The sequence below is a fragment of the Myodes glareolus genome, chromosome X, assembly GCF_982192425.1.
Source record: "Myodes glareolus chromosome X, mMyoGla1.1, whole genome shotgun sequence".
NCBI classification, from domain to species: Eukaryota; Metazoa; Chordata; class Mammalia; order Rodentia; family Cricetidae; genus Myodes; species Myodes glareolus.
In genome coordinates this window covers 49,808,036-49,833,118 of record NC_142053.1, presented here as the reverse complement: position 1 = coordinate 49,833,118, position 25,083 = coordinate 49,808,036, and the positions used below count along the sequence as shown (strand labels likewise).

The following is a 25,083-nucleotide window of genomic DNA, read 5'->3' as shown; positions in this document are numbered from 1 at the left end:
AGTATTTAATACTGGAAAAGCATTGAGGAAATTTTCTCATGTTTATAAAACAAAAACATTAATAAAAAGCAAAAACATTCCTGACCATAACCTATATGGGTGTGTGTATATGTAAAATATGATTTATGGCTTTGATTTGTGATTTATTGAATGGTCTTCTTTCACGAATTTGTTCTTGCTAACAGGGCAAGCTATCGCAGAGAAGGAATACTCAAGCATGGTGGCAGAGGTGGAAGTAAAGGACAGTGGAGGGCTTCCGGAGCCTGTGGAAACGATGCTGCTGAAGCCAGTGCAGCCTTTAGAAGCCATGATGGACATGGAGCCAATAGAGGTGCCAGATACAGAGGAGTCAATAGAAACAGGGAAGAGAATGGAGCATATGGATTCTATGCAGAAGAATCTCACTTACAGGAAGATGGTGCAGGACTGGATCAACATATATTTCAGGAGTTTGAACGTGAGCAGGAGGTAATGAAGCATTTGAATGTATATCAGCACATGACATGTAACATTAGCTATTCACAATGATTATATTTTTGTATTCCAAATCCTGAAATAACTTAAATACATAATTAAATTATAAGTGCATGGGATCTTCACTACATACAATTTGATGGTTCTTATATACTTCAGGGACAAAATCCCTGATTTATTTGGTCATTTTAAGTTATACATTTGGAGAAGTATTTCAAGGTACTAGTCATACTATCTATAGCTGTAGAAAACACATACTAAAATTTTCTAAGTAAAGCATTCATATAGCTAGCATTTTAGACATACACAATATTGTGAAACCATTAGCATTTTGTCTTTATTTGTATTTTTATAGCACATAAAGTGATGGATTTCATTACAGAATTTTCACACATACTTTATTTTTGTTGGTCCTCCACTTCATTTCCTTTCCCCCTCAACTATACTTTTTCCTTCCTTTCAAGTCTTAAGTCACATGGATTCTGTTGATCCATTTTTCTCATTACTCTTCCTTAAAATCTTTCTCCCTTTTCTTGATAATCTCTTATACTTCTATACTCTACACATACACATACACACACATTAAAACCTAGGATCTGTGTGTCTGTCATAAAGAAATGGAAGTATGTTTATCTGAGTAGAATTATATCCCTTACTATAATAATTTCTATACCCATCCATTATTTTGAAATTTTCATGATTTCATTTTTCTTTGTGGCTGAATAAAATTCCACTGTGTATATGTACATATCATAATTTTGTTTCACAATTAATCTGTTAGACATCTAGGCTGGTAGATTTTAATCGTCACAAATAATTAACTCCTAATTCTCCACCTATCCTTCAATATTCAATAACCTCAGTAGAGAGTTGAAAATTCTTCCACATATTGAATATAGAATTGTCATGCTCAGAGGCTTTTATCCTTGTGTGTCTACTCCATTAATGGAAGTGTGAAAGACTTATAGTGAAATATGTTTACTTAAGGATTGTTATAAGTTTTTTGTTGTTTCGTTTTCTGTCTTTTGTTTGATCATTTGAACCACACCCCCATGGTTCTTCTTACTGTCTGTTCTCTTAGCCATTTCTCTTGTTTTGTTCTGTTCCTGGTTTTTTGTTTTGCATTATTTTATTTTACTTTTGTTTGTTTGCATATCTGTTTTTTACAATTTTAGGACCAGGGTCTAGCTCTGTAGGCCCGTGCTAGCCTAGAACTTGTTATGTAGCCTAGGCTGGCCTAAGACTCATGGCAACAGTTTTGCATGTGCCAGGAATATATGTATGTACCACCAGAACCGGCGCTGTAGATATCTTAAACTAAGGGATGAGATACCCTCAGGATGTGCTTCTTTTCGAAGTAGTTTTTTGGCATATGTATATGGGGTTTAGATATTCCTTTCAAACCTTAGATCCCCTGTTTAGCAGTTCCCCAATCCTCTATCTCCTTACAGGAGTCAGATGGTGGAACTGAGACCTCAGATTCAATTGCCTTGGATATCAGATCCCTTGCACTTGATGGTGAGAATCCCAGTGACACAGCAGGGTCATCAGCAACACTGGGTTTTCCTGTCATCCACTCATCTTCCGGAGGGTCTGCTTCTGCTTCTGATACGGACACTGCGAGCGCCAACTGTGAGTATTTCTTTCCATGCTGCATGCTTCCACTTCCTCGAGTAATTCATGGTGTGTGATAAATCAAAGAAGTTGAATATTCATATGGTATAAAATGAGGTTGATAATGCTGGCAAGATGAGTTGGAAGGTAAAAATATTTGCTACCAAGCCTAACGAGTTAAGTTTAATTCCCTAGACCCACTTGGTAGAAGGAGAGAACCAACCACAACATGTGTGCCTAAATAAGTAAATAATATATAAGATTTTCTTCTTAATTCCTCCTCAGTAAAATCTTTTCTTTTTCCTTAGATTTTGGGGAGTCTCGTGTAACCGGGACGGCACTGAGCTCACTCTCTAACTGCTGCTGGCACTGACTTCCTCATCTTCCTGGGACCCCAGACACTTGCTCTCACACCTAGCTCTCACTCAATCTTTATGATGATTACAATTGAGAAACTGAGTCCTTCATTCAATTATTGCTTTTACACTATAATCAAAGCTACAAATCACATCCATACTCGGCAATTTATTTTAATCAGTATGATTTGTATTTTCTAATGAGTTAAAAATTTACTAAATCTTACATAGAAGATGAAATATAATAAGGAAACCAAACTTTGAGGGTCATCTCCATTATGAAAATACTTGGCACATTTAGTATATAGATCAGTGATTTGTCTCAATGCCTTTCCCTTTGCAGTACATGCTGGGTTTGTTGGGGCCCCTGAAAACTCCCCTCACCTACCATCTGAAGTAAATATTAACCCACTCTTTGTCTTCCCAGCATATAACAAACCACTAATCCATGTGTACGAAAAGGAGTTTACGTCTGAGATCTGCTGTGGTTCTTTGTGGGGTGAGTTTGAGTTCTTGAAACTGAGTTTTGTTTTTGCTCTGTTTTAAATCCATGTTCATGTCAAAAACTTGGAAAGGTTGTAGAAGTAAAGCATTTTACCATTGCCAATCAATTAAAATGAATTCATAGGTTCAGGGCTGATTTGGCCTGTTAAATTAATGTCTTGCCCCTTTTATGCTTTTTAACTTGAGTTAACTAGAGCAAAATACAAAATTAAACTTCACTATAATTATTTGAAAATTTGAGTTTAATATTTTCTAAGTTTGTATATACTTATTACAAGAAAGGTTTCTTTAGGATCTTTCAATTTTTAAGTGCAGAGAATGTATACGCTTTCTCTATAAATGTTAAATTTGACAGACTTTTTCAACTCTTTGTTTGAGAATATTAATGATTTATTCTGGAAATGTATGTGACAAATAATAAAATAGTGCTGTGTATATAAAATATTCTGTATGTCTGATGGCACAGTAGACAGCAGACAATAGAATATTGCTAGTATGTATGGACAGCTATCTATTCATTTTAATGAAACATACTCTGTGGGGAGTGTACATAGTTCAATAGTATGATGTTAACAAGGCTAATATAACAAGCCTGAAATGATAAAAGTCATGTTTGTGTGGATTAGCAAACTGCAATAAAAAGGAAAAGTAATTATACATACATATTTACTTAAAAATCTATAGGTAAAGGTTAAAAAGTGTGGAATACACACATATGTAATAGAGTATTATTCAGTTGTGAAAAATATTAGAGCCATGTTTGTAGAAAAGTAGGTTATAAGAAATAAACCACATGTATTAAAACATCACATTTCCCCTTATTTGTAAAATCTAGTTTTATTTTTCTTAAGGTACTAAAAGTTGAATGAGACAGGGAAATGGAATAGGATGCAGAAGGAGTAAGAAGGAAATATAAGGGAGGGTGATGTGGGTGATTTTGATTAAGTTATGTGATAGATAAGCAGAAAAACATCATAGTGAAAACCCTTTCTGTAGAATTAATACACACTAATAAAAATAATCAGCTAATACAGCACTTTTCTGTGTCTGAACAGGAGTCAATTTGTTGCTGGGCACCCGCTCTAATCTGTACCTGATGGACAGAAGTGGAAAGGCAGACATCATTAAACTTATAAAGCGTAGACCATTCCGCCAGATCCAAGTCGTGGAGTCACTCAATTTGCTGATTACCATCTCTGGTTTGTTTAAGTCCTAAAATTAACTGAGTAATTATGCAGAGTAATTGAACTGCAAACTAGGTTAAAGGCTTTCTTAGGTGAAGTGTTCATAGGAAACCACTTTAAATATAACCTTTAATTGGGACAGCAAAATCTCCTACTTACGTTTTCTTATCCATTCACACTTTAAACAAAATCCCTTTGATGTTGATGCACTTAACCTTGGTTGGAGATCAAGAAAACTACATTTGCATCCGTGAGTAATCTCACGTAGAAGGGACTACACTAATAGCCACCATCTAGCTTTTGATGTGTCCAAAACACAAATGGATGAGTAATTGGGTAGAAGATAGAATTGTCCCTGTCTCCACCTAATATTACAAGGGCAACCAGACAGGATTATCTACACCTTTCCCAAACAAGAGTTGATTTTCATAATCAGAGCCTGACTCTGAAAAAGCAAGTAAATTGGTGTTAAATTAATTGTAACTACTAAATGAATTTAAAAAAATAAAAGGAGGACAAGACTGCTCCTGGGTATGGTCGAGGAGAAGCTTTATTGTAGATGGAAGGGAGAACATAGCCAGAGGCATCTGGGAGAGTCCAGAGCGGACATGAGCAACAGACTGAACAAGAATATGAGGAGAGAGGGGAGGGAAAAGAGGGGAGCCTGGAGTGGCAGCCAAGAGTTCAAAAGACAAAAGAATAAAAGGACTAGTGTAGCCAAAATGGCTGGGTTATACATGGAAGAGAATATACAATATAAGAGAACATATACATGGGAAAAGGACAGCCCAGCCCCTGAGCTGGAAGCTTCTGGGTGGGGGACAGGATATTCCAGCCAGGAGGTTCCTGTAACCCATAGGGACTCAGGGATGCTGGAAGAACCTGGCAGCCAGTGTCTGCTTTGATATGTTAATAACTATCTTAGTTAAACCCTTTGTCCTGAGTTTGAGAGCTAACAGTAAACAGAAATTACTATCAGAAAATCAAAAGACAACTAATGAATCAATGGAAATGGTTAACATAAGATTAAACCACGAAATAAAACAATACCAATCACTGATATTTACATGAATTTTTGTACTTTATAACATATAAGATATTGTGGAATATATATTAGCAAATTGTCATGTGATTGGATGAGATTCATTTTGCTTCAAGGTTTGATTAAAGGCAAAACCCTTTAGAGATAAACTCAGCCATCACAATATTTTAATCATATTTCATGACCAATCATTTGCAATGATTTCGGATACACAGAAGCAATATTTAGTTTTGAAAACATCTGGGTAGCTTAAAGATTATACACATCTGGATGAGAGATTTTTTTTCATCTGATTTTCTCAAACCCAGACATACCTCTTTAGATTCCTTAAACCTTACCCAATTGTAATTGGGTTTACCCAAACGTTTGCTACTAGATTTTAAAACTACGCCTTGTGCATGGTAAGCAAGCTTCCCTCAGCCTACAAATTATTTTGTGTCAAATACTATAAAAAATCATCGTCAGATGAGGATCCCCAAAAGTCTACCCTGAAAGAAGTTACAAGGATGCAATGTGAAGTTATTCTACCAATTGAGTATAAAATGTCCACAAGTGTGATTTTCTGAACCCTAACATTTATTTAAAATTTCCCTCTAAAAACACAGTAAAATTAATCACTTTAAAATTTTGATGATAGGTTGAGCATAGAGGCACACACTTTTAATCTCAGCACTCAGGAGGTAGAAGAAAGTGGATCTCCAAGTTTGAAGTCAGCCTGTTCTCAAGATTCTTATTATTGGGACTTTTATGACAATATTAAAAATAACTAAAAAGCCAGGCAGTGGTGGCACATGCCTTTAATCCCAGCACTTGGGAGGCAGAGGAAGTAGATTTCTGTGAGTCTGAGGCTAGCTCTTTCTACAGAGTGAGTTCCCAAACAGCCAGGGCTGTTACTGGAGGAGGGGAGGGGAGGGAGAGAGAGAGAGAATAAATAAATAAGACTTCAAAAAAGAATAAAGTCATATAAATTCTTTAGTGTTTAAATAAATTTTAAGAATTCGATAGGATTAGTAATGAGGGAATTACAATGAAAGACTATCTCAAAAATTGTCTCAACAGGTTATATTTATGTATTTAGAAATATCCGTGTGTGCGTGTGTGCGTGTGTGTGTGTGTGTGTGTGTGTGTGTGTGTAGCAATTAAGAGAGGCCATAGATTTTAAAGAGAGAAAGGGACAGCTTGGAAGGAGGAAATGATGTAACTATATTATAATCTCAAAAACTAAAAGAAATAATTCAAATATTGTCTCAAAGAGGCTGAGTTTAGACTGGTGGTTGCCAGTGGCTGGACTAAATGGAAAGACGGAAAGAAGGCGATAGAAAGCAATAGGTACATGTTATGTAAAATTTAAATAAGAGTACCACATTTTGTTGTTCTATGGTAAAACAGGTGAATGTAAGAAAAATAACAGATTATGTATCTCAAAATAGAGAAAAGGAAAGTGAATGTAGTAACCATAAATACATTTTTAAAATTAAAGTAATGGATATGCTTATTTCCCTGGTGTCTACATGAACACCACATTATACATCATAAATATATAAAAATAAGCCTTAAAAGACAAATAAAAATTTTTAAGATAAAAGTATTGAAGAAACAAATAATAAATGTGTCTGATTCATTTATAAACATGCTAGCTTGATAGAACTCAAGAAGATCCATATCCTGGCTCCAAATGCCCAAACAGTCAACATTCAGACATCTCATCCATACATATGGGGACAACCTCTAGGCCTGGAAACTGCTGGGGAGCTATGACTTAGGAAAGTCCAAACGAATAGATAGTCGTTGGGTTGGCAGCTTAGAGACAATCTTACCCTATGATAGTGGAGTATTTTAGATCCACTTCAGATAGGCACAGAGGCAGACAGTAGAACCCAACTGTATTTTGGAATTGAGACAGAAGATGCTAGGATCATGTTAGTTTTTAAAAGCGACTTTTAGTTTAATGAACAATTGGTTTAAACAGGAGCACATCCTGCTTCTTTGTATAGGTGGGGGGCGGGGAGAGAGAGAGAGAGAGAGAGAGAGAGAGAGAGAGAGAGAGAGAGAGAGAGAGAGAATTGAAATGCCATCATGTTTTCTTACCAGGTCGCAAGAACAGACTTCGCGTGTATCATTTGACTTGGCTGAGGAACAAGATTCTGAATAATGATCCGGAAAGTAAGAGAAGACAAAAGGAAATGCTGAAGACAGAGGAAGCTTGTAAATCTATTGATAAGTTGACTGGCTGTGAACACTTCAGTGTCCGTACGTCCATTTCACATTTAATATTGTTATATAGTTTATGCTTCCATTCATGTGGAGAGGCCCATAATTGCAAGAGACAAGGCAAGGAAAGGAAGGGATTTGCAATTTTGAATGAAAACATGAGCGATTGTCATTGAGGCAGCTCCTAGGCCTCCTCTATGTAATCATACCTACTGGCAAAAATCACTCTTGGAGTTAAATTTGGTTTACTTCTTTCTTCCTTTTCAGTCACTCTTAATATTTGAAAGTAATATTTTCCTTACTGTAACTACGTTTGATGTATCTTTAGCAACTTACAGAGATGTCTATGATATTTTCTTCCCTTTTAATGGAAATAAAACATGATCCTGTTTAATACTGACCAGGAAACTTCATAGTGGTGTAGGAGGTTCTGAAAGAGTGTTTCTGTGATCCACAGACTGTTGCTCCTAATACTTTATGTTTTATTATAGAACATTTCCATGTCCTGTGTCTCCTCATAGAGTAAATTCCATAAAATAGAGTAAGAAACTCTTTTGTCCACAGAATATTGTTCTGAGCTTTCGACGACTATGAAGTAATGTTAGCCCAGTCTATTCCATTTCTGAAGCAAATCTCCTCTGTTCTCAGTTTCCTTTTACTCTGAAGCCATTGACCCTCAGAGGAGAATTGGTTATGTAGGTGAAGGATTGCTGAAATCACCTTTTACAAATTGCAAGAGAATATTTATATCGTAACTGACTCTTTGCTTGCACATGTGTGCACATATAAACATACAGCTTTAAATGAAGGGATTTGTGTCTAGAAAACTAAAGGTCAAGATAAACCCTTTCTTCTAGCTTTAGATGCCACACTGCCCTGCAGTCATATAACTATGATAGCCCCAAAGGTGAAAGACATTCCAAGATGTTAATTCAGCAGTTTATATTGAACAACTTCCTCTTATTAAGTTGGCAATTTTTTATCACAATGATAGATCTTTACGAGGGTAATCATCTTTGAAATCTGCTTTAGGTGAATGGACAAGTGAAGTCCTTTTTTCTAGCTGAGCCCGTTCCAATCAATGATACTTCTATCCAGGACAACCAAAAATCATTTCTTCCATTAACACGTAAAATGGTAGGAGAGGTAAAGTTAAAAAAGAGGAAGAAAATATGATAAAGAGACAGCATATTGGAGAGAATCAGAACAGAAGCAGTATTCTAGCCAAACAAGATGGATGTTACATAAATGACCATGTGCTTTCTATAACTTTTACTTTCTCTATCAATAGTGATATTGAAATTATTTACGTACTATGAAATGTAGTTTTTAAAAATGGACAACTCAGTAGCCATTACTATGATCTTATTTACATAAAAGTTCAGATTTTAGTCCCCAACGAGACCAGTATTCCATGAATTCCATGACAGGAATTCAGTATTTCCTGTCTTTTCCCCTTTCCCACTTTATTTTGGTTTTTCAAGACAAGTTTGCTCTGTGTAGCCTTGGCTGTCCTGGAACTTGCTCTGTGTGTCACCATTGCCCAGCCCCTTACCCATGTTTTGTCAAGTACTAGAGAAACATTGATTTTCTTTCCTTCTTTATGTATTTGCCTTATCTCAGAAGCTAATATAAATATATCCACGTATTATATGGTCTTCACTAACAGTATTCTTTCACTTTGTGTAATGCTCCCAAGGTTCACTTGTGTTGTGTCATAATACAACACGTGTCAATATTTCATTTTTCAAACTCCAGAATATTATTATATAGACATCACTTGTATTTATTAACATATCAGTTAGCAGATTTTTGTATGCTTGTTACTTTCAGGCTTATGGCAATAATTCTGCTATGGGTGTCTATGTGCACCTTTCTTTTTTTTTCTCTTGGATAGTACTCCTAAACCGTTTTCAAACTAGATACAGAATTTCCCATCACCACCACTAATATATAAGGATTGCATTTTCTCCGTATCCATTTGAATGTTTATATGTGTTTGTTTCTCCTTATAGTATTAGTCATCCTAAAGCAGAGTTAAAGTAGTTCCTCATAACTCAGTGCACATTTTGTTGGTTAGAAATGCCCTTCCATACTTTTCAATGTATTTATTGACCATTTGTATATTTTTCTTAAAGTAAGTACTTTGCCTAATGTTTTTGCTCTGATGCTGAATAGAGTTGTAGAAATTTTTATACATTCTATATACTACTAATTTTTTTCTGAGACAGAGTTTCTCTGTAACTTTGGGGCTTGTCCTGGAACTAACTCTTGTAGACCAGACTGGTCACGAACTCACAGAGATCTGCCTGCCTGTGCCTCCCAAGTGCTGGGATTAAAAGTGTGCACCACCACTGCCCAGTTTTTATTAGACACTTACCTAGTAATTTGCAAATATTTTTCTTTAGTACCTGGGTGATATATCTTCTTTCATTTCTCCTTTCCCCCTTTTGTGGTACTGAGAACTTAAGGTTCCTTGTACACACCAGGCTTTAACTTAATGACAGATACATTTCCAGCCGTTGTTCTATTTCGAGACAGGACTCACTAAGTTGGACAGACTGGCCCTGTTCTTACAATCCTAAGTCTTTTGTAAGACTTCCAAATATGTGAGTGTACAGGTCTGCACCACCAGAGCCAATTTCACTTTCTTATACCCCAGGATGCACAAAAGTTTTTAATTTGGATGAAGCTTGTTATTTTTCTTCCATAATTTATATACAATTTTTGTCAACTGTAAGAATACATTACCTTATAAAAAGTTATCAATATTTATCCCTGTTTGTTTACTCTTAGAGTTTTACAGCATAAACTCTGACATTTAGATCTTTGATCCATTTTGACTTAATTTGTGTGTATCCTGTGAGGCATTGTACCCTGCTCTATTCTTTTGCATATAGATTACCATGTGTCCTAGTACCATTTGTTTAAGGCACTGTTTTTTCTTTATTGAATGGTCTTGGAGCCATTGAACTTAGATATGCTGAGTTTATTTGCTGAATCTCAACTGTATTCACTTTGTCTGTGTTTGCATTGTTCTACAAATACTTGTTTTGTATGACTGTTTTGCCTACATATATGTAAACAGAGACTACTCGTTTATTTCCCAACTGCTCAGACAGGAATAATCACACAGAAACTGTATTAATTGCAACACTGCTTGGCCAATGGATTATGCGTATTTCTAGCTAGCTCTTAGATCTTAATGTAACCCGTTTTTATTATTCTGTGTATCACCACAAGGCTGTGGCTTACTGGGTAAAGTTCCGGTGTGTGTCTCCTTTGGAAGCTACATAACATCTCTTTGACTCCACCTACTCTCTCTCTCTCTCTCTCTCTCTCTCTCTCTCTATATATATATATATATGTATGTATGTATACACATATACATATATATATATATATATATTGTACATATTTAAAATCTGTTCAGATTTCCTGCCTGGCTTTACTCTGCTAAGCCATTGGCCAAAATAGCTTTATTCATCAACTAGTAAAAGGGACGCATATACAGAATAACACCCCACATTACATATATGTCTGTGTACTATGTGTGTCTGGTGCCTAAAATGGTCAGCAAAAATTCCATTAATCTGTACTTTAGATTCTAGAGTAACAGGCAGTTTTAAGATAGCCAAGCAGGGTGCCAGTCACTGAACTTGGGTCCTGTGCAAAAGCAGTGAGCTGTCTTAATCACTGGGCCATCTCACCAGGACCTTTACTTTTTTTTAAAATACAAGTTACATATGTAAGAAAAAGGTGTGCTATTTGTCTATATGACTATGGTTTGTTTAATTTATAATCTCTAGCTATATCTACTTCTGAAAACATTATAATCTCATTTTTCTTATGACTGAATGGTATTTCATTAAGTACTAATAGTACAGTTTGTAGAAAACTTTGACATGAGCAAATGGCTGTACTTTAACTTTGGGCTTTTGGGAAGACTTTTGTGAAGAGTCAGCATTTATGAGATTCTGTGTACCATTTAGGAATAGCCTCTTTATTTCTAGAGAACAAATTGGGATTTCAACACAGACTGCATTTAATCTGTAGAGATTATTTTAGATAATTACACTTTAAAAATCTACTTATTCATGAATGAGGGAAGTTATTTCAATTTCTTTTGATTTCTTGTAAAATCTTATTCTCTGCTAAGAATGAAACTCTGACCCTTGCACATACTACAAAAAACACTTTACCACTAATCTATACTCTCAGTCCTTGGATTTCTTAGATAGACTCTTGGTATGCAGCCTCAGGATGGCCTCACATTCAGAATCTTCCTTCCTGAGCCTTCCAGGTGCTAAGATAACAGCTATGTGCTACTCAACCTTACTAGATCATTATTTTATCTCTTATTTTGTTATAGTGTATAATAAGAATGAAATGCACTTAAATACAGATAAATACAATCCATGGAAATATGCAATGATATTAATATTGAATGACAAGAATACAATTCCAGCCAAGTAGCTATTCTAAAAACATGCAGTTTTAGTTCTTAACATTGTGGTCATTTCATTTGTGATAATAAATATAAACACCTGAATGTTCATGTTAATTCTGATGTATGACTTTTTGTATGTTGCCATTATAGTTCAACATGAGGAAACAACATATATTGCAGTTGCTTTGAAATCATCAATTCATCTTTATGCCTGGGCACCAAAATCCTTTGATGAAAGCACTGCTATTAAAGTGAGTAGCCATTTCATTTGCATAATACTGTTTTCTCTAAAGAAGAAATTATAAACAAAATAGTAGTTTGTAATGTAGATGTGGAAATACATACCATTCGGCTACAGTTATTGCAATTTGAATATAACATGTCAATAATTATCATTTAACCCCTTTTTAGAAAATCCACAGGCGCCACAGCAAGGGAGAGTTTGAGGGATGTCCCCAACCCCTCCCCTTACAGGACATCCCCACCAGCTCCTCACTCCCATTTCCTGTAGTCAACATGAAGATCTTCACTTCTAGAGGCCAAAACACAGGCTTCAGGTGCCACCTCAATAACTTGAAGCTGGGAAAGTCCCTGTTCTCTCTTAGTGGGGGGGAGTAGAGGGAGGGTAAGAAGAGATGTGGAGATACTGAGGAAGCCACATTGGAATGGGGGTGAGAAAAGCCTTGCTCTAGCTATCATTAAAATAGGTGGGTGGGGGAAGAAAGTGGGGTCTTTATTTCTTCTCTGGAGAACTGTTCTGGGACATAGCGGGTAGGCACAGTAGTGCGCTTCACATGTAAAGATTTCACTGACCTTTTATGCATCTGCTGTGGAAGCTAGCCATCTAATGGCCCAAATAATCTGCTGCTGAGTTTTTCCCTTTCCCATAAATTGAGTTCTATTTAAATAGGATACATTTTTACAAAAGGTAAGTAGCTATTTTATCTTGCTTATTATAGGCATTAGAATCACTGAAAGCATTTGTTAAATGTTTAGATCTCAGACCCAACTCCAGGCTGAATTAGTGGGTCTGCAGTGGGGCCTGAGAACCTGATTTTTAACAAATGTTCCCTGTGACCTACAGATTTCACAAAGCTCTTGTAGAAACACATCCTGATAGACTTCAAGGCATTCATGAAATACATTTGTATCTTATATGAGGTTCTATTTACATGGTCTCATTTTTAGGCCAAAATATCACATATAGATACACTGATCGAGGTAAAACACATGAATTTTCCTCAAGAACTCTTTGCACTGTTTGCACAATGTCCTCTTTATAGATAGAATGGCTATTATATAAACAATCAGTCTACCATGACAGACATAGCATCCCTGATCTGATCTGCCTAAACTGGGTCTTGGTTCAGCTGTCAACATTTGGATATGGATTAATTCTTGGGTGTCTGCTGGCTTGTCAGCGCTACCTGGTATGGAAGTGGAAAACAGAGAGATAAGTACCAACAATAAGTCTAGCCAGTTCCTGTCAACTTCTCATTTCCATTCCTGATGCTCACCTCATAACCACATTATTATGAATCCTGTGATGCTCAGTCTTTTGTGTAAGCTGATCTTGGCAAAGAATCCTGTTTGCCTTTCTGTTTCCTTAGACTATAAAACATATGAGTCTTAGAGGATAGTCTGTCTACCATAGGTTAATGTGTATGGCCTTTTTCATTCCTTACCAAGTATGCATTGATCAATCAGCAGACTCCGAAGGAGACTACATGTCCTATGAAGCCTATATACGAATATTGGCAAAAATACAGGCAGCTGATCCAGCGAACCGATTTAAGAGACCAGATGAGCTCCTTCATTTGCTGAAGCTCAAGGCAAGGAACTTAAGGGCCACTAATGAGAGAACAAGGCCATATGCAGCTCTGAGGGTCATAACAATTTGCTTATTGTAGCTTGTAGGAAACCATAGGTTCAATTACCAGGATCATCAATCAGTCAGCCAATCATAAACAGTCATCTGAGTTTTATAAACTTGTAAATATAGCAAAAGAATAGGGAAATCTTTGCCTAGTCAGAATGTCATTTTGGCCTTTGGGCCATGTTTGCTTTTATATTTTCAGGTGTTTCCAACTCTTGACCTTAAGCCAGTGACAGTTGACCTGGCTGTTGGTTCTGAGAAAACACTGAAGATTTTCTTCAGCTCAGCTAATGGTTACCACATCATTGATGCAGAATCTGAAGTTATGTCTGATGTGACCTTGCCAAATAATGTAAGATACCACCTTCAGATCCCTTGGACTTACTGTAAACACTTTGAATTTTTCCAGTTATCAGAACTCTCAAAAGTTTAGAGTGTAACTTTCTTTTATTTCTTTTACTTTTAAAGTGATATTTATTTTTACTTCATGTGCATTGATATTTTGCCTGTATGTCCATGTGTGTCTGAAGGTGTAGAGATCTAACAGGGAAGCATGTCAGAAAGTGTTGCTACATAAGCAAGAATCACTAATGGTTTCATTTTCCAGGTTTTTAAATGCAGTCTGCAGACAGATTTTGTTTGACCATAATGATTTTATTATTAATGAATACATGTAACCTTTAAAATCTAGTTATATTGATTAACCAGATCTGATCATCTCAAGCCCACACTACCATCTGGTCATTATCAAGTGGAACTAATTGAGGTCTTTCTCCCTTTAATGGCTTTGTGTTCTACATTCTCTATCTGTTTATCTTTGTGCATTTAGACTAATTGGCCCTAGGATGCTTTTCAATTGGCTTTAGGATTTCTATATTCTGTAATATACTAATACATTGTGTTAAGAAATTAATAGCAGAATTACATAATTATGTGTACTCCCCTCTTTATTGCATTTTCTATAGACTATAGCAAATTACTTTAAAATTCATTTATGATATTCATTATATTTGGGGATTTCTGATGAAAAGAATCAGTATTTTTAAAGCAAATGTTCTACAATTTTAAACATAAATAAAAGACAAGATCTAACTTGTGAATGGTTGTGAAAACACTCATCATTAATATAAAGAGCTTGACAATAGCATCTCATACCACACCAAGTGCATCATACAAAATATTTATTATGGAATTGATGTCTTTCCTTGTTGAAAATTATATTTAAAGGAATGCCTTTAGCAGTTCTTGTTGGTTTTTTTTTTAGTTTTTTTATTTTGGTTTTTTTGTTTGTTTGTTTTGCTTTTTTTTTTTTTTGGTTTTTGGAGACAGGGTTTCTCTGTAGCGTTTGGAGCTTGTCCTGAAAATCACTCCATAGACCAGGCTGGCCTCCAACTCATAGAAATCTTCCTGTCTCTGCCTCCTGAGTGCTGGGATTAAAGGTGTACGCCACCACCGCCATTCTTTTTTTTCATCTCCTTTAAGATACTGAGCTTGCTGAATCTTAACATTTCAGCAGCTTATCATTCTGTGTAACATTTGTGTATTTTAAGTCACTCATTTTGTGTGATATCTTGAACATTTTAAGAATATAGCATGTCTCTAATAATGCAATTAAAGCAATTACATAAAACAATCAGCAGAACATTGGTGAAGACATCTTTAAAGGCATTTTGGTGAAACTGGCACTCATTAGCTAATGACCCAGTAGCTGTCTATATAGACAATTTACACTGTTTGTACTGTGAGAATATTAAACACAACCTCAGTCAAAACCACAAAATAATTTTGAAAAACTATAACTATATTCGAGTTGTCTCTGTAGCTTCCTGCATCTTATTTATCATCATAACAGCCTTTGTTCCGAAGCTAGTTCAATAAAGAATACTGGAATGTTGGCTTAAGTTAACATTTACTGAAAAGTCCAACCAGGCATCTTAGTGCACACATATAATCCCATAACTTTGGAAGTGTAGGCAGGAAGTTTGGGAGTATTATTACTAGCATTAACTATTTAGCAAAGTTGAAGCCAGCCTGAGATATACTAGTCACTGGTTTGAAGAATAAAATCATTAAAGAAGTTTAAATCTAAAGAATGAGCAGGGAAATTATTTGCTTTAGAAAATCAGTTAATTAACTATAGAAACGAGAATGAAAAAAGAAGAGATTTCACAAATCATTTTCTGACCTAATTAGGATCCCTCACATATATGCAAACGTATTTTTAGACAAATTCCCTAGTGTCTTGACCCACTAAAATAGAAAGGATTCTAATATAAGGGAGAGGAGGGTGTCTTCTAAAAGAGAATGTCCTAAAAATAATATTTTCTCCAAAGTGCTAGTTTACAAAGGCTCTAATGTTACAGGAAAGCCACATGTGCTGAAGACTATGCCATTCCTTCAGCAAGCATCCGAGAAGCAAGGGAATTACCTCAGAGGCTGTCTGGATTCGCAGCACTCCCTTTGTATTACAAACAGATTTTCTTGAGACAACCTTATTTCTTGGAATTTCTTTCATTTTTTCTTATCTGGTTTCTGATTCAACTGCTCATGCAAGTGCCCAGGGAACGCATTAAAATTGCGTTTCGCCTCTGGATTCCCATTTTAGTTTTGAGGATTGTTGTTGCTGAGACATGGCCTCAAGCACTTGGCCTGAGTACGCTGGCTTTGGCAAGTATAGTTTCTGATCTTTTCTTTTCCTGTAGCTTGCTAATTTGGAAAAACACACTTTAAAAAATTTATCAGAGAAGTACTGTCACTGGCATAATATCTTTGTTCCAAACAAATTTTGTCTCATTTATGAATCTAAAAATTTAGAAATATTTAGTTATCTCTAGTATTTCCTTATTCTGCCAATCAACACTTCTGAATTTGTATATTGAGCCTATGGTAACATGTGACTTGAATGAGACAGTCTATGTTTTCTTGAATAGGGGACAAATATAATTAAACAAGCCATAAACAGTATTAAAATTGTCCCTTAAAACATTTTAAGCTCAAGTTATTTGAGGGTTATTTTCCTTTTTTCACGAATTTGCTGATGAATTCTGTATATGATTCGTTACTTGGCTCACATATTCATTATGAAAATATTACTTGATTTTGGAAATGAATCTTAAATTCAGAACTGTATTATTTTTCTATTACAATAAACAATACTTTTGTGGCATTTCAAAATATTTCACTGTGTTGAAAGTGCAGCTTTACTTATTTTTTCCAAATTATTATCCTAAGCAAAAATAGAGAATTAAAAGGCTTCATGACATAATAGAAACCAACTCTTCTCAAATGTTTAGTTTATCTCATTCTGTTGAATTTGGAAACTGGTTACCTTCCTTCCTGCACGTTGAACATTTTTTTGATCTTCAATTAAAGGGATAGTTGCTTCAGTTAATGTAATAGTGATAAAATACTGGACACAAAAATCTTTATGAAACATAATACCAATCCCTGGAAACCATTATATCACAGAACATCATCATTTTACCTGATGGCCTGGGAGTTGGCGTGATGCTCACCTTCAATGCTGAAGCTGCCTCTGAGGAAGCAAATGAACAACTCTACAAGAAGATCCTTGAAGTGTGGAAAGATATACCATCTTCCGCAGGTATGCACTAGTTTCTCTCAGATGAGACCAGGAAGTTTGAAGAGTATAATATGTGTCCTAAATAAGGTTTCCAGAATTGTTTTTTTTTTCTTAAAGCACTAATGGATAATTTAAAGTCTTGCACATTTAAAGGGGACTCTATTTTGTTTAGTCATCAATGCTCTGTTTATAGAGTAGTATTTATGTGAAATCAGTTATATAAAAAGACAGATAGAACTGCCTGGAATGCCTGTTATTTGCCACCCAGGTAGGTGGCAGCATGGAAACCCATTTTTTTTTTCTGACCAGAACACTTTATTTCTCTAAATAGCCTAGGTCTGGGAAATTATTCTAATTTGGGACTCTTTTGTATGTTTCCAATGCTTAGTGGCTAGAGAATAGAATATATACCAATAGTTAAAATGTTAGCGTGGGTAAATGGTAGAATGATAAGATGAATGGCAACTCCGCCGCCCCGTGTGTGTGTGTGTGTGTGTGTGTGTGTGTGTGTGTGTGTGTGTGTGTTTGAAGAGATAGTGGGTTATACAAAAGAGATGGAAAGGGAAGGGTAAAAATGCTATTTGTCCAAATAGATAACAGAATCCTCTAAAATGTCTGTACAGTAGGTAGAAAAGTGACACCCACATTATTTTAATGACGAGTTTGAAAGAACTCCTTTTTGGACAATTTTTCTATGGGTGATAGTTTTTTTTTGCATTGCATCTGCAAAATCTTTTAATGTTAAGAATTGTCCTGAAAACCTACCCTAATTTCTTAAAACAGGTAAGAATTCACAGAGGGTTTAAAACCATTATAAATGACAGACACTAAATGCTTATGGTACAAATTGATGGATCTAGGGCAAAAGGAAGTAAAAGCGATGAGTCATGTTATATCTTTTATAGTAATACTTTTAGGAATAATATGTCAAGTAGAAAGTAGTGATGCAGCCTAGGGAAAGAATGCAGAACCTCAAAAAGTATATGAACCAGAAATAAGTCTGGTAGCCAAGTTCAAATGGGAAACTGAGCATAACCCTAGTATTCAACCCACTAGGCAATCACAAGAGTAAAAGAGATCTTTAATGTCTACATCATCTCTGGTTCTCAGGCAATAAAATTTCTAACCTATATCAAAAAGCTAATTTCACTTGGTAGAATTTGAAAGACACGTATATGTAAAACAAATTATAGCACTATAAGTCCATGATGTTATTGTTTAGTGCATATTGAGAATATATTACAATATAACACTAATATCAACGAAAGAACTCAGTCTGTTTTCTAACTCTAAACAACTTGCTGTTAACAACTAGCTTAAATTCAGATTTTCCTAAACCAGAATTTACATTTCATTAATCTATGATATTTTCAATAACAAGGACAATGTTTTTTATTCCCAAATATTTGTACAGAAGTTTAAGAATTATAGAAAGTTTTACCAAAAATCTTTACTTCAAGATTTCAGAAAAAAACTAGGTTAAGTGAATGTGTGATGATATAACACTGGGTATTGGACTCAGTAAACAAGCTGTATTAAATTAGAAAGTTTGGCTCTGTATGGCTGTTGAGAAGAATACTATTTTTATATAGTGGTCATGTGAGTAAAATACTCAAATTCATACATGCTAATTCTGTTACTAGTTACTATAAGGCAGGCCATTAATTCTTCATACTTCCTGTGGCAAAATTTAATTAGGACCCTATATTACACTAATAAAGTTACTTCAGAACAGTTATTTTTCATAGTGAAAATATCATAGTAATTTAGAAAAAAATTTTGATATCAAAATCATACAGGTAATAGTTTTTATTGTAGTGACAACAGGGATAATACATGCTTTGAACTTTGCTTTGAGGTAAGCCACATTTCTCCAGTATGCATTTGCTAGTTACTTTTACAGTTTACCTAGTCTTTCGTAAGTTATTTTATGTAAATTTAACGTAGAATACAGCAGGTAAATTTTGGTTTAAACAAAAGTACCTGGGAGCATTTGATAAAAATGGGTGATTTTTTTTAATGAAAGACATAGTTATAGTGACACCAATTTTCCCCCTTCGAATAAAGGAAAATAATAGATTAAAGAATTCTGCTCTCAGTCATCAAAGTGCCAGATTTTGGTGTGTTTTATCTGCAGTTAAAATGTTTGCGATTTTAAATGTTACAATTTACTTTATTTATAGAATTTTATTCCCTATAAACTACATAAAGAATAGTAGCTTGAAAGTCAAACAATAATATTACTTCTTTGGCCATAAAATACTTCACAGAATAAAGTATATGGATGTTTAATAATAAGCACTCTGCTTTCAGATAGTATTTTCATAAATGATACTGTCACAAAGGATTATAAAACAAGCCTAAGTAAGAAGTTTAAAATGCAATACCATTTTCCTCAACAACTACCCTGAGTTCTGCTTCTAGCAGGACAATTACTCAGTTACATTATAGTGACTCAAGTCTGTTGAAGGAACGAGCCACTTGTTGGTTCCCGGTCACCTGGCTAGCTTAGACCCGAAATAACCACACAGAAACTGTCTTAATTAAATCACTGCTTGGCCCATTAGTTCTAGTTTCTTATTGGCTAACTCTTACATATTAATTTCACCCATTACTATTAATCTGTGTATTGCCACATGGCAGTGGCTTACCAGCAAGGTTTCAGCAAGTCTGACTCTGGTGACTCTCTCTCTCTCTCTCTCTCTCTCTCTCTCTCTCTCTCTCTCTCTCTCTCTCCCTCTCTCTCTCTCTCTCTCTCTCTCTCTCTCTGTCTGCCCTTGTTTTAATTTTTTTATGAAAAAAGTTTTCCATGTGTGCCACAATATGGCTCTTTATTGGGACTCCTCAACCAGTATCTGGTGTAACACTGTACTTCACCAACAACCATTTTTTTTTAAATCGTGGGTTGATCAGAATGTCTACAAACAAAATTGTTAACCTTTGGGTTAGTCTATGGTCTTACAGTATCCAAATACAAACATCAACAAAGATCTAACAAGTCAATGTGGATCACTGTGGGATCTATAGATAATTACTGAGCTTTACCTCACTTCTACGAAAACAAAATGGTCTTTTGATATTTCCGTTTGTATTATAGCTTTTGAGTGTACACAGAGACTGACCGGATGGGACCAAAAGGCTGTTGAAGTGCGGTCCCTGCAGTCCAGTATTCTCGAGAATGAGTTGAAGCGCAGGTCAATCAAGAAACTGAGATTCCTGTGCACCCGTGGTGACAAGGTATAGTCTATACCCTTCAGTAAAGCAAAAATAAACTAACCATTGATATTAATTAGACTTTCTGACCTTTACCTTTTGCTCATAAATATTTAAGAATATATTTTTAAATTGGCACACTATTAATAAAAACAGTTTTCTTTTTCACAGCAGAAATTGATTTGGTAAATAATGTAATTTTATTTCAACATAATCCCATTTCGAAGTAAAAATTTCTAGTTATATTAACATTAAATTTTGATATTTTATTTGGCATGAACTTACATTATTTTTGATCCAAAGTCATTTTCACTTTCATACCAAGAAATTTAAGAAACTATGAAAGCAAATCTGCCTCCTTAGGATGATTTAAATATTTTGGTTTTGATTATCATAATTTAATCACACATACCAGTGACATTCATTGTGATATTTCAGTGTATGCCATCCATGTGAACTAATCAGATCAAGCTCCCTCCATCTGCCTTAGTACCAAAATCATTCCTGATCTCTAGATAGATTTTTTTTACCTTTGATATATGAAATAAATCATTAATATTTTGTTTTTGGCTTATTTCAATTAATATAAGTTCTCTAGCTCTATGTAATTTGCTGCAAATGCATGATTTTAGTTTTGGGGGGGTTGTTTGGTTTTGCTTGGTTTGGTCTTCTTCAGTTGATGGGTACTTAAACTGACCCAAAAGTTATTGCAGATAGTGCTTCAATAACCATGGCGTACGAATACCTCTGGTAGGTTGGTACCCAATTGGATATATGAGAACCAGATCACATGGCAAGCTTATTATTTTGTGTTTTTATCTGTCTGGTACTTTTTGAAGTCCTTACCAGCATTTTCTTTGCTTTTTGAAGATCTTCCATTTCTAGCTTTCAGCATATTCCAAGAATAAGAGAAGGAAGAAGTGCTTACGTTTGTTGAATATGTAACTATATGTTTGACTTTATGGTTGCTATTTTAGAAGGTGTCTCAGTTATATCTTCATAAGTAGGTATAATGAAGACTACAGAAAAGAAAATGAAAATTGAATCTTGGAAATTTTCTGTGAAATTTGATCAGTGTTAAGTGTTGAAAATAGGTAGATGGGAAAGTTCATCAACTCAGTTAACATTTTAAGAAATAATGCTTTGAAGAACTAATCTTAATAGAATTAATAATAATTACCATGGATTACACAGAATTCAAGTTACTATAAGGGAAAGCAGGGCAAACTTGCCGCATATCAAGGAAAGGTGCCTGATTTTGGATTGCAATGCTAAGAACCAGAATTTGAGGTCAGGGAGTTAGAGTTGCTATTCTGGCTCTGCCACCTAACAAGATGTGAGAACCAGAGAAGTTTAATTAATCTTTACTATGTTTTTTTTTTGTCGGGGGTGGGAGAATGCTGAACATGGAACCCAGGATCTCACATGTGCTATGCAAACACTGTACCGTTGGGTCACATCTCTAACCCTTGTTTTATTTTTTAAAAACTTAATTCCTTTATTTCTAAGATGGAACTAGTAATTACTGTTTGGGAAAGGAAGATAAATCTCTTCCACAACAAGGATGTAGTAAGCATCTTACAGAGAATTCAGTATGTGGAGTGTGCTAAAGTTAGCTGCTTTCTCTTGTTCATTGTCAGCATGCCCTACTGAGTATAACTTTGATGACAGAAGAAAGCTTTGACTTCCTTCGGATATTTATGTCTATTCTGTTCTGATTTTCTTTATTATGGAATAACCCACTTTTGTACACCATGTTCCTCTCTATTCCATTGGGTTTCCAAGGAAAGGAGAAAATGTTGCAATTCAATTATAATCTCAAAAAATAAAAACAAATTTATTCTAATTCAAATTGTCTTTTAACACAAGGAAAGAATTTTTGCTGTCCCTTGCCACTTGTGCTTATATTTAAGAAGTTAAAGGAATTTTCTACCTTTTATGGTTTTTTTACTTCAGTGAAATGAACTGATATCATAAAAAGTTGAAATTTTAATTCCCTTTCTTCCTCCAAACTGTCCCGTTTACTTCTCCCAGCCATTCAAATTCATAGTCCCTTTTCCACTATTTTTTATTGAATCATAATTTTATATGCATATATATTCCTAAATATAGCCTGTTCAGTCCACAAAGTGTTACTTGTATGTATGTATTCAGGGCTGGCTTTTTGTCCCTAGACAACTAGTTGATGTGGTTTTACCTGGTGGAAAATCACCTCTCCCACTTCCAGCTCTCAACTTTCCTCAGTTGCCTGTTGTTCTTTGTATAGAGTGGAGGTCTTGTGGGCCTTCCAGTCTAGTTTGGCATGTCTCAGATAAAGGAAAGTGTTGTTAACCAAAACTAATAAGGAACTTCAGTCAATGAAAACCATCAATAATAAATATTATATGGCAGTTGGTAGCTGCTAAGGGAAGTAGAAGCATTATTCTTTGGGGAAGGCACTTGTAGTTCCTGGTCTCACACCTGTGCACATATGCTCAGCCCTGATTGGATCCAGTGGGTTATAAATTTTGAAAAGAGAATATGAAGATGGGAGGAAACATGTTGAAGAGATCCAAAGGGAATTGAGCAAGTGATCATGTGATCATAATCCATTGTGTAGGTGTATGAAAGTCTCAAAGAATAAATTTTAAAAGTAAACATAAAGCCAAATTAATAAAATATATGAACTGTAATTCTCCAGACTATGGTGAAAATGTTACTTTGAAATATGCTATTTAAGTTCCAAACTAATCAAAGTTATGCTTCTTAAAATAAGAAAAAGTTATTCCAAACAAGATGGCTTAATATTTTAATTACATCGAATTGTAGCTATAAACTGGTACTTAACACTTTAGTATATTATCTGGCTAAAATGGATAAGCCACTCCCTGATGATGCTTTTCTCTTTATTTCTTTAAAGCTGTTCTTTACGTCTACATTGAGCAATCACCACAGCCGGGTTTACTTTATGACCCTTGGAAAACTTGAAGAGCTCCAAAGAAGTTATGCTGTGTGAAAGATCCCAATGACTTCCTCCACCATTTACATCCATCACATATATGCCATTACATCCCAAAACTCCAGTTTTATCATTAGAAAAAGTTTAATCAGAGGCTTTTAATGTAGCCCATCATAGTTTCAATGAGAAGTACAGCTTTATAAACAAACTTAACTATAGCAAGCTCTATGTACTCCAGTGGTGTACAATATCTTTTGCACGAACTTTGTAACTTTTGTTACTGTGAATTCAGACATTACTCTTAAGACAGTTTGGACAGTATCTGTATTCAGATTTATATTATGGAGTATAGAAACCTGTTATAAATTACTTTACAAGCGACTTTCAAATAATTGGCCCTAAATAAGCTTTTCCAAAGAAAAAAATAAATTAATGTAGGTAATTTTTTTCCAAGCAAAATTAGATTAAGAGAAAAAACATAAGAAATTTTATAGCCTAGACTAAGGTTGAACAACCTGCATACACAAGGAAAACTACAGTGATCAAGGGGGAAATGCCACCCAATTCTTTTTCATAATAAACCCACAGTTGGAGACCAATTGTGATTCTTTTTGCCCATTGTTAAACTGGTTTTCTCTATATAAGAAGAAAAGGAGAAAACCTCAGATGTTTGGTTTCCCCTTCCAAAAGTCCCAAATATGTGCAATAACTGTTTTACAACCTACTAAACAATATATTTACTAGTTTGAATACAGGACTGAACTCCAATACACATGTACTGTAGAGAGTTTTTTTTTTAAATACTTCTAAGTAGGCGTCAAATTCTGTCCCCATGATTGGCTGAGTTCTTAATTTTATTATCTAGCTATTACTATGACCATCAGACAGCACTGAATATTTTTCCAGTTCTACATTAAACTATATAAAATGCCCTTCCAGGTACTAAACAAATCAATGTGACAAAATGAAAAGAACATTGATAGCTAATACTTGCATTTTCACATTTCCATCACTACAAACTGAAATTTAAAAGTCATCAAGTGATAATCTCAAATTTAGTCATTTGCTGTAAGTAAATTACAAGAGATTTAAAACAATAACATTGATTGTATATCAAAGTCTGCAAAATTAGACTTGTGAAATTCATGCCAGTCCATACCAAGTATTTTATAGACGCCAAAATAGGTGATATTTGATCACCTATGGTAACTGCTACCTGATAAGAAAGCGTGATTTATACCTATCCATCCTCAATGCCATGGTTAGTTCTGGGGCGAGAGAAAAAGCCACAGAACCTACCACAAAGTATACCTCAACAAGTCCTCTAGTTCTGCTTCTGAAATCTGAAGCCTTTTAAACTACCTGGTTAACCAAAACAGAAAGCAGCTGACTGAGTGTGATTTCCTGGCAGTGTATCATTTCCTGGAACCTTTGTGCCAGAAGTGAAGATTTGCATTTTTCATCTGACTTCTATCCAGAGTGCAGCAGCCCACTGTTCAGACTGTAGAAGAGCCTAAATCCCCAGGTGACATGTGGTTCCCGCTTCTGTTACTGTGACACGATAATGTGATCCTAAAACTGGCTTATGCTTCAATGTTTACAATTCAAATTACTTTTTTAAGTTCAGTAGTTACTTTA

At 35.0% G+C, this 25,083-nt stretch overlaps 1 protein-coding gene across 4 annotated transcripts in view; it reads left to right on the top strand.

Moving 5' to 3' along the window:
• Positions 1–25,077, top strand: part of Nrk (Nik related kinase) — a 103,431-nt gene extending 78,354 nt beyond the window's left edge. For 3 of the 4 annotated variants that reach the window (XM_085684738.2, XM_085684739.2, XM_085684737.2), the window contains 10 exons: positions 186–468; positions 1,926–2,106; positions 2,872–2,943; positions 4,004–4,147; positions 7,266–7,424; positions 11,986–12,086; positions 13,914–14,063; positions 17,180–17,315; positions 20,392–20,531; positions 23,407–25,077. In XM_085684738.2, coding sequence (XP_085540864.2) covers positions 186–468; positions 1,926–2,106; positions 2,872–2,943; positions 4,004–4,147; positions 7,266–7,424; positions 11,986–12,086; positions 13,914–14,063; positions 17,180–17,315; positions 20,392–20,531; positions 23,407–23,502 — 1,462 coding nt within the window. In that variant the 3' untranslated portion in view covers positions 23,503–25,077. Of the gene's footprint in view, positions 1–185; positions 469–1,925; positions 2,107–2,871; positions 2,944–4,003; positions 4,148–7,265; positions 7,425–11,985; positions 12,091–13,524; positions 13,668–13,913; positions 14,064–17,155; positions 17,316–20,391; positions 20,532–23,406 lie in introns of all 4 variants that reach the window. The other variant, XM_085684740.2, reaches the window with a different exon arrangement.
• The last annotated feature ends 6 nt before the right edge of the window (positions 25,078–25,083 follow it).